General features: G+C 42.0%; 1 protein-coding gene across 1 annotated transcript in view; it reads right to left on the reverse strand.

The window, feature by feature from the left end:
- Positions 1–11657, reverse strand: part of LOC146440946 (metalloreductase STEAP4-like) — a 44382-nt gene extending 32725 nt beyond the window's left edge. The window contains exons 1-2 of the mRNA XM_085050662.1: positions 11588–11657; positions 3624–3788 (exon numbers count right to left, since the gene is read on the reverse strand). Of these exons, the coding sequence (XP_084906788.1) occupies positions 3624–3698 (75 nt within the window). The 5' untranslated portion in view covers positions 3699–3788; positions 11588–11657. The remainder of the gene's footprint in view (positions 1–3623; positions 3789–11587) is intronic.
- Between the last annotated feature and the right edge of the window lie 5588 nt (positions 11658–17245).

A 17245-nucleotide genomic window follows, 5' to 3' on the forward strand; every position in this document is an offset into this window, starting at 1 on the left:
CATAGCTGAAGGAAAACATTCATAATAGCCACCTTTCCTTTGCATCTTTTATACAATTTATTACAGAAGGTGCTTAGTCACTTTTTTTTTTAGTATAACTTAGCAAGATATTTTCTCTCTGGCCTTATATTGCTCGTGGACTCTAATGGTTCTCACTAGCATGACATGTGGGAAGATCTAATTTTCTTAGAAAGGGTCCTTGTGAGATGTCAACTGTGAAATCCAACACAGTGTACACTTCAGAATCAAGAAACAGTTTAAATGAAAAAATAATTGCCATTCTCCATGACAAATAGAAAGCTAAACCTTTTGGCTCCCAGTGTTTTAATAGTACCTGTTAGATCTGATGACTTAGTGATAGTGTCACTAGTACTGAAAACTTTGGTACATGTTGGTATTGTTAAAATTACATTAATCAGTAACCTCTCAGTCAAAATTGATTTTCCCCTTTATCTGTGTCTTTTAATATTCCAAACATTACAGTGTATAAATTGTCTTTAATGTTAATAATATGGATATGACATATTGGCATTAATAATGTACTGGTTGAGTACTTATCTTTTAATTTTGCCCAAGGATGCAGGTTGTTTAGAGGCTTCCATAAAAGTTCCTATTGATTTCAGCTATATTATTTGGAAACACTAATATATGTATCCACAAATCACACTGTCTGGATTTTTTTCCCTGTGAGTTACTCAAAGGTTCCTGGGTTTTCTTCTGTTCATGGGTGTAAGTAGGGCTGCAAGATCTAGCTCTAGGTAATTGTATTATCCCAGCTTTAAACTGGCAGGTTGATATGAATCAGGAGTCAGTTTCACAGCAGCAGGCAAAATCCTACTGGATTTTGCTGGGACTCTGTTAGCAATCCAAATAAGGATAAAGGATATATTCTTAAGTCATACAGCTGTGTGAACAACTGAAATCGACTGGAGTAGTTATTGAGCTCACTTGGATCCCTGGTCACACAGATATTTATGGAAACGATTACACAACTGAAGTAGAAAAGAAAGTATTAAGAGGAATTATGCTGATATTCCAGTTTCACTGTCTAGGGGTGAAACCACATCTCTTATCCATTCTTGAGAAATAAAACCTGCTCTTTTAGAGAGAAAAAGTGATCAATATAGAAAATGTTTTATTGTATAATATGTTTAGGTGTAACCCAGACATTTGGCATGAAGAAATGTAATAGGCTCATGACTAATTCATTAGAAGAAAAAGTCTTGTTATTTTAGGAGGTGGGCCAATTGTTCACTCATTTTTACATTGCAGATGATTTCTTATTTGTTTATGCTATTCCATTATCTCTTCTGGAACTCCTTACTCAAAGACTGCTGTTCATTCCCTGTTTGCCTAGTCCCACAGCCTGCTGTACTCAACACTGCTATTGAGCTTTCTGTTTACTACTGGCTGAGGTGGCACTGTGGTGCTGATAAGAAGCAGCTTTGGCGGTGCTTTTGCAAGTTGTGCAAAGATTTGGGAAAATGCCATGTCAGCAGATAAAACCCACATCGCATAAAGACTTTTTAAAGCCTCAGTAATCTATTTAAATTGCCACTCTGGTGGCTTAAGAGACTCTTATTGCCTACAGCTTAATTGACCTAATATGAAAGATTTGATTTCTGTTTATTGCCCTGTTGTAGCTGGATATTGCTCGAGCTGTCATTATCGATTGTCAGCGCTGCTGTCACTAATTAAGGCTGTTTGTAGGGAACACCCTGTGGCTCCAAAGAGTGTCTTGGAACCAGCAGGGTTTCCCTGGCAGCAAGGGGCAGGGCTGGCCCCATGGCCGTGGCAGGGCACAGGGACATGGGTGGTGGCTGGATGGGCATAAGGGCACGGTGGCACCGTGGCTGCTCTGAACGCCTGGGTTGCCTTTGATTTCTTCACATTTTACTTATGTGATATCAAAGGAAAAACCAACTACACTTGCATGCAGAGAGGCACGTTCACACCAGCATAGTTTTTCCACACAGGAGCAGAGTGCAGGGGAGGCACAACCTCAAGGATGAAGGTATCCCTAAGGAGATTGCAGCAGTTTAAATGGCAATACATGACTGTATAATTGGAGAAGTTTTGGCATCTCCCTGTCTCTCTGTGTGCTGTTGCAATCAGCAGTACTTTGCCAAATCCCTTTGTAAACTTTTCAATCTCCACCTGGCTGTGGATTTGTGTTTGCAATTCTCTATTTAAGGAAGCCGCTACAGTACCTTATTTTCTAATGTGTGGGAAATTTGGGTCCTATTTCTAGCCTAGGCAGGACAGAGTGTTTTCTAATATTTAAAGAGTTATTAGTTGTTAAGATATAAAAGTAGCAGTTCTCATTTGTGAGAAGTAGGCTCAAAAGAGAAGAGAATAATAAAGAACATGTGTGTACCTGTTTTCTTTTGGGAAGAAAAATGTGCATAACTCTGCTGTGATTGATATCAATGCATAATACATAAATATTTGTGGTTCTAAAAACTGACAACCTTGCCTGGACTGATGAATGTTCAATTTCTGTAGACATAATATAATAACATATTAGAAACATCCTTTAAAATAATAATGTCTGACTCAATTTGAATGATCTGAAAGCCTTAAAGAGGGAACAAATGAGTACTGAAAACCCTACAATGCTTCTGTATTCAACAGTTATAAATGTTTTTTAAAGATCTCAACTAGTTTCTTGCCTGACAGTTCAATTATTCAACCTTGTGCTGGAGAACATCATAACAAAATTTGTCTCTGTACTGACACTGTAGTAAATCTGAAATAAAAGATATCTTTGGGATGAACGAAGAATCTACTTGTTAATTTTATTTATGTGATATCAAAGGAAAAACCAGCCAATTCACCTACTCATGTGATATCTCAGCAGTCTAGCACACTAAAACATAGGATTTTTGTTGTTCCATGTTAAGAACTGCCTCTTTTCTGACTGCACAGTAATTCTTTGCATAAGGTTTGCACTGGATGAAAATTGAGAAATTAGCCCTTAAGAAATCGGGAGCCCCTAGGAGGATCTGTGTGAAGCTGCTGGAGACAAAAAGTTCCTGTGGTGCTGTGGGGCCTGAGCTGGTGCCTGTCCAGCCCAGCCAGGAGACACGTGGCTGCAGCACTGTGGATGTGGTCAGTGCAGTGGCAGTCCTGCAGGGTTTCCTCTACAGACAAATGCCCCTTCTCCATGCATGGGGCAGTGAAACACTGACACAGTATCTGCTTTTTATTTTTTCCTACAGCAGCCAGCTTCAAGAGGAGAACTGGTCGTTATCACCATGTAGGATGGGATGCATCCTGGTGGCAAGGGCACAGTCCTACAATGGGTACCAAATCCCAGAGGTTTGGCAGGAAGTGACTCAGATATCCTGATTAGATTTTATTACACAACAGTTGACCCTGGGGGTGTGACTGCTACCTGAGCAGATGTGGCCCAGCCTGGAGGTCAGGCTGGGACATGGAGAGTCTTGGCTTGGGCTACACAGCTGCATCTGAGACAGGCAGTTCAGGTCAGATAGAAAACGGGAATTTTTCTGAACACACTGCCCTGGTAAACTCAAACCTTCCCTGGGAAAGTCCAACCCTTTGTTTGTGAGTCCTTCACTCTCCACTAATAGCATAGGAGCTAGAAACAGTACTGATACCTTAGAAGACCTTCTCACTGGCTGAGACACATTTTCTGTCAGCATAACACATAGCCATCGCTCTGGGACCTCCATTAGCCTTCCTAGCAGGAAGTAATGCACAATCCTTCGTGATTGCCATCCCTGGCTCTCACTCTTGGTAGTCCAGCTCTGTTCTCCAGGTTGCTGTGGAAAAAACAAATGGATACACTCACTTTGAAATGTTTACCAGCCTGTGCTTTTGACTGTAAGGCTGGGAGGAGCACTGGCAAAGACCAGGGTGCAAAATTGTAATTGAAATATGTTAAATTCCTACAAAGGTTTAAGTTATGGCCTTAAGCTCACAGATATGAATGGCTTTCTCCAATTCCTGCACTTCCATTTATGTGGAAGGAAAGGAGAGGGGAAAAAAAAGATAAAAGTAATTCTTGAAGAGTTGCAGAACTTTTAATGGAAAGGCCATAAGCCATTGTGGAGAAAATAAAAACCTCAGGTGTTAATGTATTCTTGATAAGTCTGTGTGCTCAGACTTATGCTCAAAGACCAAAAGAGGAAGAAGCTACAGTGATATAGATCAGTGTGAAAGGAAAATCCAGAAGAGAGCAGTTACAGGGAAGTAACTAGCTGGTGACTGCAAGGAGTAGAGGACACATCTGAAACTCAGTGTGCTTTGTGTGCTTTTTGTAGAAGAGCTTGGTTTACAAGAGGCAGCCTCTACATTTTGCAGGGGAACAGATATGGGCAGATTTCCAAGGCAAAGGAGACAAAATGAAAGGGTTTTTGGAAAAATTGTAGAGATAAGGCATATCTTTCTGGAAAGTTCTGTCTTAGGACTTTGTGTGCAAACACTCAGATCTCATATTTGAGATACATAACACAAAGCTTCTCGGTCTTTCCAGGACTTAGTCATGGGTCAGTGTTGCAGACTGATAGACCTGACATACTATGGGGAGCATAGCTAATAAGTTTAGCTGCTCGTGGCATGAACATGGCAACACTTCTGGAGCACTTTTGCACTACTTTCTGTTTCCTAGTATTGCTGTTTCACCCATATCACTCTCTGCAAAGGCGTTTTGTTATTTGCATGGATATGACTCTTCTGGAAAGCATTGTGCAGGCAAAGATTAAAGGATTACAGTGTAGATGAGATGGGAAAAAGGAGTAAAAGGTGTGTTTTGAGAAAAATGCAATAGTTCAGTGCAAGCCATTTTCAGGGACTACTCTACTCACACTGATAAATTATATTTATTGTATGCATAGCAACAGACAATAAAAAGATAAACTTAGAACAGCTCTCTCCATATATAAAGGTTGGACTTTAACATTCCACCATAGCAGCAATAAAGGCAGAAGCCAAAGACTGTGTTTCTGTTGATTACTCCCCAAGTACTGATGAGAGAGCTGCCGGCAGTTAACTTTACAGGTGCTGCCAGCTGTCCTTTTGCTGGAGGAAGGATAAAAGCTGTGATAAAGGCTTAAGATGAATGAGGTGTGTGGAAGATGAGGAATGAGTCAAAGAAAATGCTCCACACGTCTCCAGAGACAACGCTCTGAGGAGCATGTAGCTCTCAGTTCAGCTCAAAAGCAAAGGTGACCTTTGTGAGCTCAGTGATCTGAGGTGAGGCAGGGCAGACAGGGATGTGCAGGACACCTCTCAGTGCTGCTGCCACTGCCCCACCTGCAGTGGGTTGGTGCCAGTGGTGCAGGGCAGAGCTCCAGTGCTGCCACTGTAGCACCTTTCTGTATGTACCAATGGCCTTGTTAATGACCTTCTTTTTGGCTTTTGAGAAACAAAACTTGCTGTTACTCAGTGCTGTACAACAGTGCTCTCCTGGGCAGGGGAGCAAGTCAGGGCAGGACAAGCAGGAGGGAGTAGGGGTGACAAGCCTGGGAGTCTCTGGGCTGCTTTTCCATTGCACCTCTGTGCTTTCAACTGCCTTTGGTGATGGTTAATGTGAGTGACACACACAGGAAGATGAATCACAGAGAATAAAAGACTTGCATATTAGCTTGTAAGAGAGTTTGGTGGTGCATGTGGAAGCAGTCTGGGTTTCTCACTAGCCTCCTTGTTCTGTGAATGCAAATTATTCTTTATAAATCCTTAGCTGCACCACATAAGGGCTAGGGTAATTGTTTTTTATTTTCTTCAACTGATTGCTCATCATTACAGCAAGAAAGCATGGGATTGCTTAGAAAGAAAACCAGTCCCACTAATTCTTTTCCTGATTGTGTTAGCGCATTCTTTATTTAGGCTTTTGTCAGAAACCCAGTTTTATTATTTCAAATATTACTACACCCTCTCACTATTAGTCCTTTATGACATTATCTTTGTTTTGATGATGGTTGTCATTATATATCAATTCAAAGTGATCTTCCAGGAACATCATGCTCAGGTTGTTTTCTCTCATCACAATGGGCAGCTGCTTTTCTGTTTTCTGGTAAGGTGCCATTTCTTTCAGACACAAGGGTGTATTTTTGCTGGTGCAGATAATGAGTGTAAGATTAACTCACAAGGCAGGCACTTGCTGAGAAGCTTAGCATTAGCTCATGGAATAGGAAACCAAACACTGTAACTGCCTATCCTGTAAAAGCTGAAATTAATGAGCTTCCATTGTTATGGGAGCAAAAAGAGCAAGAATTGTGTTGAGAAGTATACATTCACATTCTAATAGATGTATCATTTTTCTAATAAATATATCATGTTCCATATGCACATGAGTAATCTCCTTCATTTATATATACACATAAATAGACCAAAACCTCCTCAAATTTTACTCACAATTTTGAGGTCTCAGGACATGTGACTTCTCAGTGTTCCTCAGAAAAACAGCTGATTTTCAGGAAATGTGGCAAACTGAATAGCCTTGTGCCTAGTTTTAGGAAAATTTCACCTCCACACTGGGAGCCGAGATTCTGATAATCTGTAAAGGAAGCAAATTAATTAACCTGAAAAAAATATAGAGAGATTAATGGCTGAGCTTTTGTTTTCAAAACAGAAAGCCTCAACCTACAATATTTTACAGCAGATGTCCAGAGTTTTTAGAAACATTTATGCATAAGAATACTATATTTAGTTATATGAGTTGAGATAAAATTACTATTGCTATTATTTCTCTAAAGCATCTGGTTTTACAGTTCTAAGAGACTGGAAGTTACAGAGACTGGAAAAAAGGAGATTTGTTGTGGCATCAAACCTGGTGCTGTTTTTATCTGATTCTTTTATCTTAATCTTTGGAGAAAGAAAACAGCAAAAAGGAGATTTTAAATTATCCTCACTAGCCAAAGTTAACTGGGGCCTGTCTCAGTGCCTCAAGTGCACATGCCCACAGAGGAAATCCAGAATGGGATATGGATGCTAAGACAAAGTCTACCCCACCTTGTGAGAGTGTGGCAATGTGTTGGTATGTTTTGCTTAGCCCAGAACATCAGCAAGGTATGTTTAGCATCTAAGAAAAATTTAAACCCTTCAAAAGCTTTTGTGGTAGGCCTGAAGAGGTGTCTCAAGGGTTGGGAGAAGGCTTACCCCTGTGTTCATGGGTTAGTTTTGCTTACCCCAGTTTTTTGCTAGTGGGTGGGGAGTGGCACAAAGTTGGCTCCTGTGTGTCCTGTGTGAAAGTTCTGGAAGTTTTCACCATGTCCAGCAGAGCCAATCTCTGATGGCTCTGAAGATGATGGACATGCTGCTGGCCAAGTGTAGGCCAATTAGAGGTGCTGGTTATGCCTCTGAGAAAACATATTTAAGAAGAAATCAAAACAATGTGAGCATGCACTTCTTTTTAGGTAGAGGAGGAGGAGGTGAAAATATGTGAGGGGAAAACAGCATGGAGATGCCAAAGTCAGTGGGGAAGGTGGGGAGGAGGTGCTCCAGGCACCAAAAACCCTCTGCTAGCTGTGGTGAAGGCCATAAGGGGAGCAGCAGGTCCCCCTACAGCCCATGGAGTCCACAAGAATGCAGAAATTCTACCCACAGCCCACGCCAGAGGAGCAGGTGGATGCCTGGAGGAAGCTGTGATCCACTGGGAATCCCATGTAGAGAGTTAAAGTTGCAAAGGCCTTGCAAGAGAGGGAAAGGCCTTGCAAGAGAGGGAAAGGCCGTGCTCCTGGGGTGGAAGCAGCCTGGCCTTGGCTTGGAGCTCTGCACCCTGTGGACTCATGGATTCATGACCGTAGTCGGGCAGGCTGCTGCTCGTGAGATTGGACCCACGTCAAAGAAGTTCCCAGAGGACTGTCTCCCATGGGAGGGACCCCATGGCTAAGTAGAGGACTCCACTCTCTGAACGACTGACCAAAAAATCCCCTCACCCTGCCCCCTCTGTGCTGTTGGTTGGAAGGAGGGAGAGGGGTGAGCAGAGAAACAGTGTTTGTAGCAGAAGAACTGTGGTGATGGATTGACTAAAAAAAAACCCCATACCCTGCTCCCCTTCCCCGAGCTGTTGGTTGGAAGGAGGGAGGAGAGTGCATGAAGAAACAGTACCTTTAGAGCTTTTTTTTACTTCCCATTTATCCTCTGACGTTGTTTAGGTTAATAAATCACTTTGCAACTTTAAGTTTTCAGCCTGCATTGCCCTTTCTCAGAGCTTCATCTACACCCTAGTGTCCACAGGGTGCAGTCCTCCCACCTGCTTTATGTCAACTCACGAGTCCAGTGTGTGTGTGTTAGTTTTTTCCTCTCTCCTGCACAGCTGTGGCAGGGGAGAGAAGAGAGAGCAGATGTCATAGGTGTCTGGCATTTTGGCCTCATGGGCTGAGGAAGGGTAGCTGAGAACACAGTGACTCTGCCCTGCTGACAGACATCCTCCCACCACCATGGGAATGACCGACCTCCATGCTCCAGGGAAACCCAAACCAGAGTCCATCTACCCTTACTACTCTGCTGCAAAATATGACACTTGTCTTGCAACAGCACTACAGTCATCGATTGCTGTTAACACTCTGCTCTGCTAGGAGAGACAAAAGTGTCTCAAAGAGGTTGAGCCACACCTGCAGATAATAGTTCAATTTGCGGCTGCCACAGCATGTTGGTCAGGATTTCCAGCTTAGCATGGGCAGAGAGACTCCTTGAAGTGGCCCATGGTGGCCTTGCAACCACTCCAGTTCTCAGGATAGTGGAGACAAGAGCTTAGTGCTCCAAGAACTCTGAATGCAGCACAAAGCACAGTGGAAATGACTGGTTTTTGTTTAGAGACATGACTGGCAATGGAGTAACTCCTGCTTCCAAAACAGCTTATGAATTTTCTATTGGAGGAATTGTTGAATAATGCACAATTAAGATGGTGCTGGGAGCTTGGTGAAAACATCAGTGTCCCATGTAGCACTGTCCAAGTGAAAGAAGATGTTGCAGTGGCCCTTAAGCAGATAAGCATGGGCAACCAGCCGCATGGGTCAATGACCATGGAAGAGGAATCCTGGGTCTGAGGTGAAAGCTGTCACTGTCAAAGTTAGGGCAACAAGCTTGTCACAACCCAGAGGACCCTGCGGCTGGAAACATTACTATGTACCATGTCATAAGCTTATTGGCCCCATGCACTTCCCTGCCTTTGTCCCATATATGGTTTCTGTTCTAGAATGTTCTCCCCAGCATGGCACCCCATTGGTGTAAAAGTTTTGTACCCTCCCTCGCTGTATGGTTACTGGTTTGTACCCCTGTCCTTCTCCCCTTGGACTTTCCCTGGTTGGCCCTTCGGGGCTGGCCACTCCCCGTTTCCCCCCCTTTTAACCCCCTGCAGCCCTTTGTTCTGGGCTATTGAGTTCTGGATTCCTGCCCCGCTGCCGCCCCCCACTCTCCTCCCTCCTTGCTGTCCTTCACCTTTCCCTGTGATCCTTCAATAAACCTCCTGGAATCCCAAGCCAAGAGCCTATGCCTCCTTCGTTTCTACTGCTTTCCCATCGCACTACTGTCCCCCGGGTGCCACAGCCTGCCAGCGTGCTTTGCTGCTGTGGTGCGTCCGGTGTGTGCTCGGCGTGGCCGTTCACCCTTCCGTGCCACTTCTCAGCATTCGGCTGCTTTGAGGAGCGCGAAGCAAGCAGATATGGTCAGCTTGATGTTTTTCAGAGTTTTCGTTGGTTCTTCCCATCTTGTGTATTTGTGTCAACTGCAGTTGTGCTGACCTGCTTTCTTGGGGCTTTAATGCTTATATAAGACAGATGCCAAGGCTGTAGGATAATTACAATACTAATTACTACTTTTGACATAAATTTCTAGTGATTAGGATTTTTTCCAGAATGCCTTTGATGCTGTTTTGCAAGGGCACTGAGCTGAGATTTTATTTTTCATATTATTTCTCAATGCTGTCGTTTGCTTGTTCTGTTCTTTTAGCTGTAGGAATATAACAGCAGACAGTAAAGCAAATTCAGCCATAGGTTTTCTATGTAATAGGAGGCACAAAGTAAACCAAGCAATAGATTTTTGCTACAGGGAACAGATATTTCTGTTTTTCTCAATAGTTTTGCTATGCAATACCCCTATTTAATTTACTCTTCTTATATCCTTAAAAACAGGACAAGAATCACCTAAAGGTAAAAGAAGTTAAGAAACATAACTAAACAGGATCATATATCTCTTGCCAGTTTCCAGCTGCAGTCCCATTGTCAGTAGTTCTTTCATGGCTTTGTTATTTCTGCTCTCCTTGTTAAGGAGAGAGTTTGCACACTTGAACTGTACTTGTCGTGGGGGAGAGGCTGAAAGAATGGCACTGGCTCAGCCTGGAGACAAGATGACTTTGGGAGGGACCAAAGTGCCCCACTGGAGACAAGGAGGTTGTGAAAACACAGAGCCACCCCATGATGGGGGTGTGTGGTGGGAGGGTAAGGACAGTGTAAGCTGAACAACTGATCCAGACTGGATAACAGTGGGAATCTTGTTCCCCATGGGGACAGTGGAGCTGTGGAAGAATTTGAGGATATAAGTTGTGCAACCTCTGTCCTTGCAGGTTTTCAAGACCTTACTAGACAATATTCTAAGAAAGCAGTTCTGATTTCACCTTATCCTTCCTTGAGCAGGAAGTTGGACCAGAGAAGCCCAGAGACCTTCTGGGGCCAGTTCCATCCTGAACTATCTATGAGAAATACTCGATGCCTGTTCAGAGCTGTTATTTGAGGGAAGTAGGAGAAATCAAGGGGTCATGATGGGGAACATGTGGTGAATGCAAGGTTGGCTGTCTGTTTTAAAGTTTCCTCTTTGAAATGGACTTGACTCATCTTACTGTTTCAAACAGCATTGATCTTTACAGTGTTTATTCCTTTGTAGGATTTCATAGGCAGGTGAATATGGAGTGCCAGATGCAGCACAGTTTCTAGTGGAGCTGGGTAGAAAATCAACAGATTGTCCATTGCTTATTTTTCTTTTGTGAATAAGCAATGGGTTTTTGAATGCCTAACTTATTTCCTAATGAGGTCCATGGAATAGCATTTCCTGCCTTTGACTAACAGTGCTGAAACCCATGGCCTAATTGCAACCAAATCTGTTGGAGCAGCCTCAAATATTATGTTTCCATGTGTTTAATGAGAAGAAGAAGTTAGGCAATGGAGAAAGGATCTGTTAGTGTGTCTGTCACTAGTTTAGGCACTAACTGGGATGAAAGTCTGTGCAGGGGAGAGCAAAGGTAAGTACAGGGAGATAAGAGCCCTACAGGTGATGTCAGGCAGAGGACATTCACCTATCAGTACCAGACACAAAACTCTATAGGACTCTATCTATAGGGGCTCTAAAACTCTAAATGGGCCCACAGTTCTTCTGCAGCTGGTGATGTGGACTGTTTGGATGTAGAATGTCCATGTTCCATGTTCCAGATGGAGAGTTTCTTGAAAATGGCATTTTTCATGCCGCTGAGCTTTCCATTGCTCCTGGTCTCTCTCTGTAATGGGTGCTATATCTGAAGATTGTTCTGTTAGTTCACTGAATTTCTCCATATTTGGAGAAAATGCAAGCATATTTGCCATTCTTTTCCTTCTGGGTCCTGGCACTGAGGTTCCCAGAACGGACTTACCTTCCTCTCCTTGATCCTATACAGGGTGTATGTGCAACCCAGGGCTGGCTGTGGGTATTCCTTGTTCCTAACCAGGAGCAAGTGGTCAGGCTGATCTCTGCTCAGCTGAGTGGCTTTGTATGGGATATGAAGAGCGAGAAAGAAATCAGTATTTTTGGTTTGGGATCAGAAGTTAGGCAGAACCAGAAGCCCCAAAGGTACACCTTGTAGGAGGATTTCTTGCCCCTGCTACCCTGAATCACCAGATACACTCCCCAGCACAGGGCCCACGCCATATGGCATTATCTCCATCCTAGTGAAAGGCTCTCTTTAAAGGCCTCCATCCCAGTATTCTGCTTTGTTCTGGCCCCAAGGATAAGTGGGAGTCTCAGTGATATGCCACCTCTAGATGGCATGATGATACCATAAAATGTTCAAGGTATTTTTTTAATATACTAAGCAATCATTAAACTATTGCCATGGTAAAGACATATTCCAAAGACCAGCTCTCAGGACTCATATTGGATGATACTGATTCTTAGCATGCTTGGAGTGGTCATGATACTTATATTCAATATGGATTTAAAAAGCCAAAAGAAAACTGGAAATGTACCATAGACACATTTTCAAATATTACTTATTAATTTTTCAAGTGCTAAGAGGGCATATCTCATAATTGATGAAAGCATCAGCTCATGATTCAGTTTTTGTAGCAGTCATATTTGCATTACAAGAATGCAAAATAAGGCTGTTTTTGCTGGACATCTGCAACCATTTTCATTCTCTAAATCAACTTACATTTAAAGAAAAATAAGATGCAATAATGTCTGAGCATACTGGTCATATAGATTCTAGCAGGTGTGCAAATAAACTCTAAGAGGCTCATAGAAAATTATTTACACTTCACTAAGCATATGAAACTCCTTACAAACTTCAGTGGGAGCTGTGCACATGTGTTTGACTGCATTCCTGAATTTTGCTTGTGGGCATGAAAGTCCAAATGATAATTTTAAAGAGAAAAAAAATCCCTGGTGCTGTGTTTTGTGGGTCTTTTTTATATTGCATTATTTTTCTGGTTGGTGCTTTTTCTGAGCTCTTCAGTTTGTAGTTGTCAAAGAATGTGCCAAATGCCAAATCTCACTTTTGAGCCATGAGTGAAATGAGCTCCATAATAAGATAAGAATTTACACTAGCTCAGGAGATCCCCTGCTGTTCTCTGCTCTGAATAACAACAAAACCAGGACTGAGATAGGTAGATAAAGTATATTATTTGACAAGGCCAACCCTGTGCTGGTAAGAAATTGCTTATGGAAGCAGTTGAAGAAATGAAGAGCAATTATATACTGAAGAAGAAGGCATAGTTCCAAAAACAACTTTCTTCTCTGCAGTCTCCTGTGACACTAGGCAGCCTCTTTGGGTCCTGTCATGTTTTGCAGAAGCCACTCTACATCTGCTCCAGCATTTGGATTGGCACTTTTAAAACCAGATCTGCCAGGCTGGAGATGAGATGCCTGGTTTTGCAGAGCACTCAGTTCCTGTGTCTCAGGAGACACAGCTCCTTACACTGTAAGATAACTTTGAAGAAGAAGAGAAGCAATTCCCAGAAATTCTTAAAACTGTGGTGCACTGGCTCTTAAAATGAGCTTGTAACTTCCTCCTGCAGTAATTAAAAATCTTGGTCTTTGTAAGAAAGGCAATGAGATGATCCCTGTGGCTTGTGCACCATAGTTTGGATAATTCCCTTATTCCATTAGTCAGTAAGTAAATACTAAGGTGCAAGTCAGATTTGGGAAAGTTGTGAAATTCTAGATTGAAAGTTTTCTTTGCAAAATAAATTCAGCTACTTTGGATTTATGTGGCATGTTACTGCCTTGAACTGCGTGCTCCTTTCTCCAATAGGAGCCTTTGTTCATTCCATATACAGAAAACTATTGAATATGGCTTTTAGCTTTCTGATATTAGGTTTTTAATGCCTGACTAACTAACTAAGAAAACCAAAACCCCCACCACCCTGAATACACAGAATATTCAGTCATGCAATATGTATGGACTTATTCCTAAAGTCTGCCAACACAAATGCATCCTCATTTGTCTTCTAGCCACTGTAAAATCCATTAATATTCTGAGTGCCTGGGTGATGGCAGACCCTCACAAGGCATAATCATGCAATGCAGCTCCCAGTCACTTGCTTAACTCACTTATGTGATGGATTTTAGATGAGTGGCCCTCAGGATAGGCCCATATGGTGTGCTACAAAATGCTTTCTGTTTTTTCCAGCCTGGCTGAGAAAAGCAGTACAGAAGAGGAATAAGGATATTCAGAACAAGTGTCTCTGCTTTGGGGTTTTGGAGGAGCATTCTGTGCTGCTCTGCCCCCTCTTCCCATCCCTGCAGGATCCTGCCCTGCTCCCCATCACCACTGCCCCCAACCCATCCCTTGCCATACCACCTGGCCTCCAGTCCCCTACTTCCAGACCTCCTCTCTTTTGTTTTCCCTCCCTCAAAATCCACCTTTCTTTTCCACTCTGATAGTAGATTGCCTTTTATTTTCTTTCCCCAGGTACTTTCTCTGTTCTTTCCTATACCAAACAGATTGCTCTGTGCTGTCAGGTCTTGGGTACCTCTTCTCTGAAGTGCATGGAAGGTTTCTCAGGGATCACAGAGAGCAGCCCTTAATGCCCTGAGTCCTTGGTGCTTCCTTCTTCAGATGGATCCCTCCTGAGACCGTCTCCACTCTTCATCCAGAACTTTTATAATTTTATGGGAAGTAAGATTTGCTTTAAAACTTTGTTGTTTTGGTTGACCCTTGAGTTCTCATAGGCACAGTGTCATTTCCAACCCCTTAGTAGCCCCCTCATGCTAATTTTCAAAAACTTCATTCAGAGCTTTACAGCAAAACGTTTGAGAATAAGGTATGGCCCAAGTGTTACATATGTTCCTTGTGCTCATGGCGCTGGTGGGAATACTCTTGTGGTCAGATCTGTGAACCTGAAGGTTTAATTGCCTTGCCATGCGTCATCGTGCCTGTTACCAGTAGTAGCTGATGGTGCAAGGTAATGGAGACTTGTTGGAGAGGTGACTTCCCAGACCACCTGAAGCCAATTCCACTCACCTCACTGGAAAGTTCCTCCCTTGTTCTGGGAACAGAGGAAAACTTTTGATCTTATATTTTAAGGCAGAAACCTCTGACTCAATGGCTAAATTAAAATTATAAGCAACTTAATCTGGAGTCTGATAAAAGACCCGAGCTGCAGGCATTGCTCGCAGTTTGACTTAAATTTTGCTTCCCTAACCTCCCCCTGCAGCTTCACTGGATATATTGTTCAGTGTTTGGTGCTTACCGCTACCTTGTAGTGCTAGTGTGAGTTGTGAAAAGCTGCTCACCTGAGCTGCAATGGTAGTAGAAAGTGTTGTACTGCTCTCTATGAAGGTTTGTGTATGAATAGAGTTTGTTGCAATTTGAAAGCACTTTAGGTGCCTGAGTCTGGACAAAGCTCAGTTAAGGATGTCAAAATTCAGATTTTGTAATAACACCTTAGAAATAGCAAATAATTCATACTGTTTAACTAATAAACTCTGTTCTGCTGCTGCTGGGAATGTAAAAAGTTGCAAAAGCAGCCAAAACAATAACAACACAGTGTTTCTTACTAGGAATAACATAGATTGAAGTAGTGATTTTCTTGTTCAGGAAGTCAAGCTGTAGCATGTTGTCAATAGTAATATATTGGCCTGCAAGGTACTCTGAGTGGATTCAGCACTAATATAAAGAAGGGCATAAAACTGTGTGCAGGAGGGAATGTGACTCTGTTATTTCTTTCTCCCTTATTTATAAGGGAATATAATGGTATTCCCTTTACATGTCTGGGAATATGCATATTGGTTTAGCTTTCTAAAATAGCTGCAAACTGATGCCTAAACAACATTGCTATATGTACTTTTCCCTGATTTATATTTAAGAAATCTTGATTTCTCTGAAAGTCTCACATGACTTATTATCTTTCATACTTAATAAGGAGGGTTTGCAGCTACTGCTGTTTTGTGAATGCATGGATTTGTACAGCTTCCAGAGGAGAAGCTTATTGCACCAGAGACAGTGTGGAGCTGGGGGTGGCTGTCCATCTGCCAATCACACTCCAGGCTAGAAGTTGGGACTTTCTTTTTGTGCAGACATTTCTTCATTATCCAATCTCCCAGAGAATTATAAGGTCCTAGTCTTGTGATACCTAATAGCATTAGACTGCATTTTTTCAGGCATGAGGAAGAATTATAGGCTCTGGAATGGATTCCAACCCCCATTCACAATAATTAGTTAAAATAAATTATTTGCTTCAACATGGATTTCCACTAGTGTAAATTAGGTCTGACTCTGGCTATATATCTTTTGAGCAGAGTTTGCAGATTGCTAGAGCCTGAAAATAATGATATCTCTCTGTGCTGAGGCTGGTTTTTTGTGATGATCTCCCTGTAATTTTCTTTAGTTGAGGGACATCTGTTATCTCCTCAGTGCATTAGTGATTCTTGTAGCAATGTTTAAATCAAGGGGAGTTTGAGCGGAGAATGTGCTTTGAGTGCATCCACCACCTCCTTAATTTCTTAAAAAAATCCTATATCCTCATCCATATTTATTACTAAGGTCTTTAGTATGGCAAATGTAAATCTCCTTTCTTCATAAAGTTTTCATCTCACATTACTTATTTTCATTAAAAAAGGAGAAACAAAAGAGGCACATTATATTTTTCTTCACTAATTTACTCACTAAATCCCTAAGGCAGCTGTTTCACCCTGTTTGGACAGCACCACCCCATCCTGATCTTTCAAACAAGCCTGCACCAAAATCATAGTGCTGCCTCTCTCTTCATCCCTTTCAGCTAGAAATTCCTGAACAGACTAGGAGCTTGTTAATTTGGATGTGGATTTTATGTCTTATTTCACTTTTGTCCCACTGAAAGTCAAGGCGTTAACTGGACACTCCACAATGTCAGCTCATAAAAATGTCAGAAAATTTTCTGCAGCCGATGGGAGATGCAAAGTCTGTTTGCATTCTGCCTGTGCAGATTTCCCTAGCCCTCGCAATCTTCCTCCAAACTGGCTGCTGTTCTGCAGAACCGCCTGGTAATGTCACCCACACCCTTTTTTGCCACTTTTTCCATATGGGGGGTTGAGTAAATTGTTTAACCTGCCTGGGGTTCAGTGTCCTCTGTCAACATGCTACCCATATCAATACCATGTTCACAAAGAAAACCACCACTCTCACTATTTATTATTCATACTTAATTAAAAAATGATCTGATATACTCAGTAATAACTTGAGAATTTGGAGATTTTTTTTTGATGAATGATAAGCAAAAGTGGTAGAAACTGAAATTAAGAAAAGTTGAAAAATGTACAGCTTTAAAACCAGCTTTTGATTTTTTTTTTCTGTGGTAATAAAATCGCACTACTTTTGCCCCTGTAGTGTTAATTGTTGTCTAGGACTTTAAATTTCTGTCATTAGGAAAATGCAGGAGGCAACATACTTGTGCATTTATGAGAAATATAAAAAGAAGGGATCCAACTGTGAGTGCATCTCCCACTGAGCCAAAATTTACTGTGTTCTTCCTTCTTTTCAAATTGGTCTTTTTGCAACATCAAGGAAAAGTGGCAAAGGAAATGAAAGTTGCTATATTTAATACAGCCTTCA

The sequence above is a fragment of the Lichenostomus cassidix genome, chromosome 2, assembly GCF_008360975.1.
Source record: "Lichenostomus cassidix isolate B80296 chromosome 2, HeHo_3.0, whole genome shotgun sequence".
Taxonomy (NCBI): Eukaryota; Metazoa; Chordata; class Aves; order Passeriformes; family Meliphagidae; genus Lichenostomus; species Lichenostomus cassidix.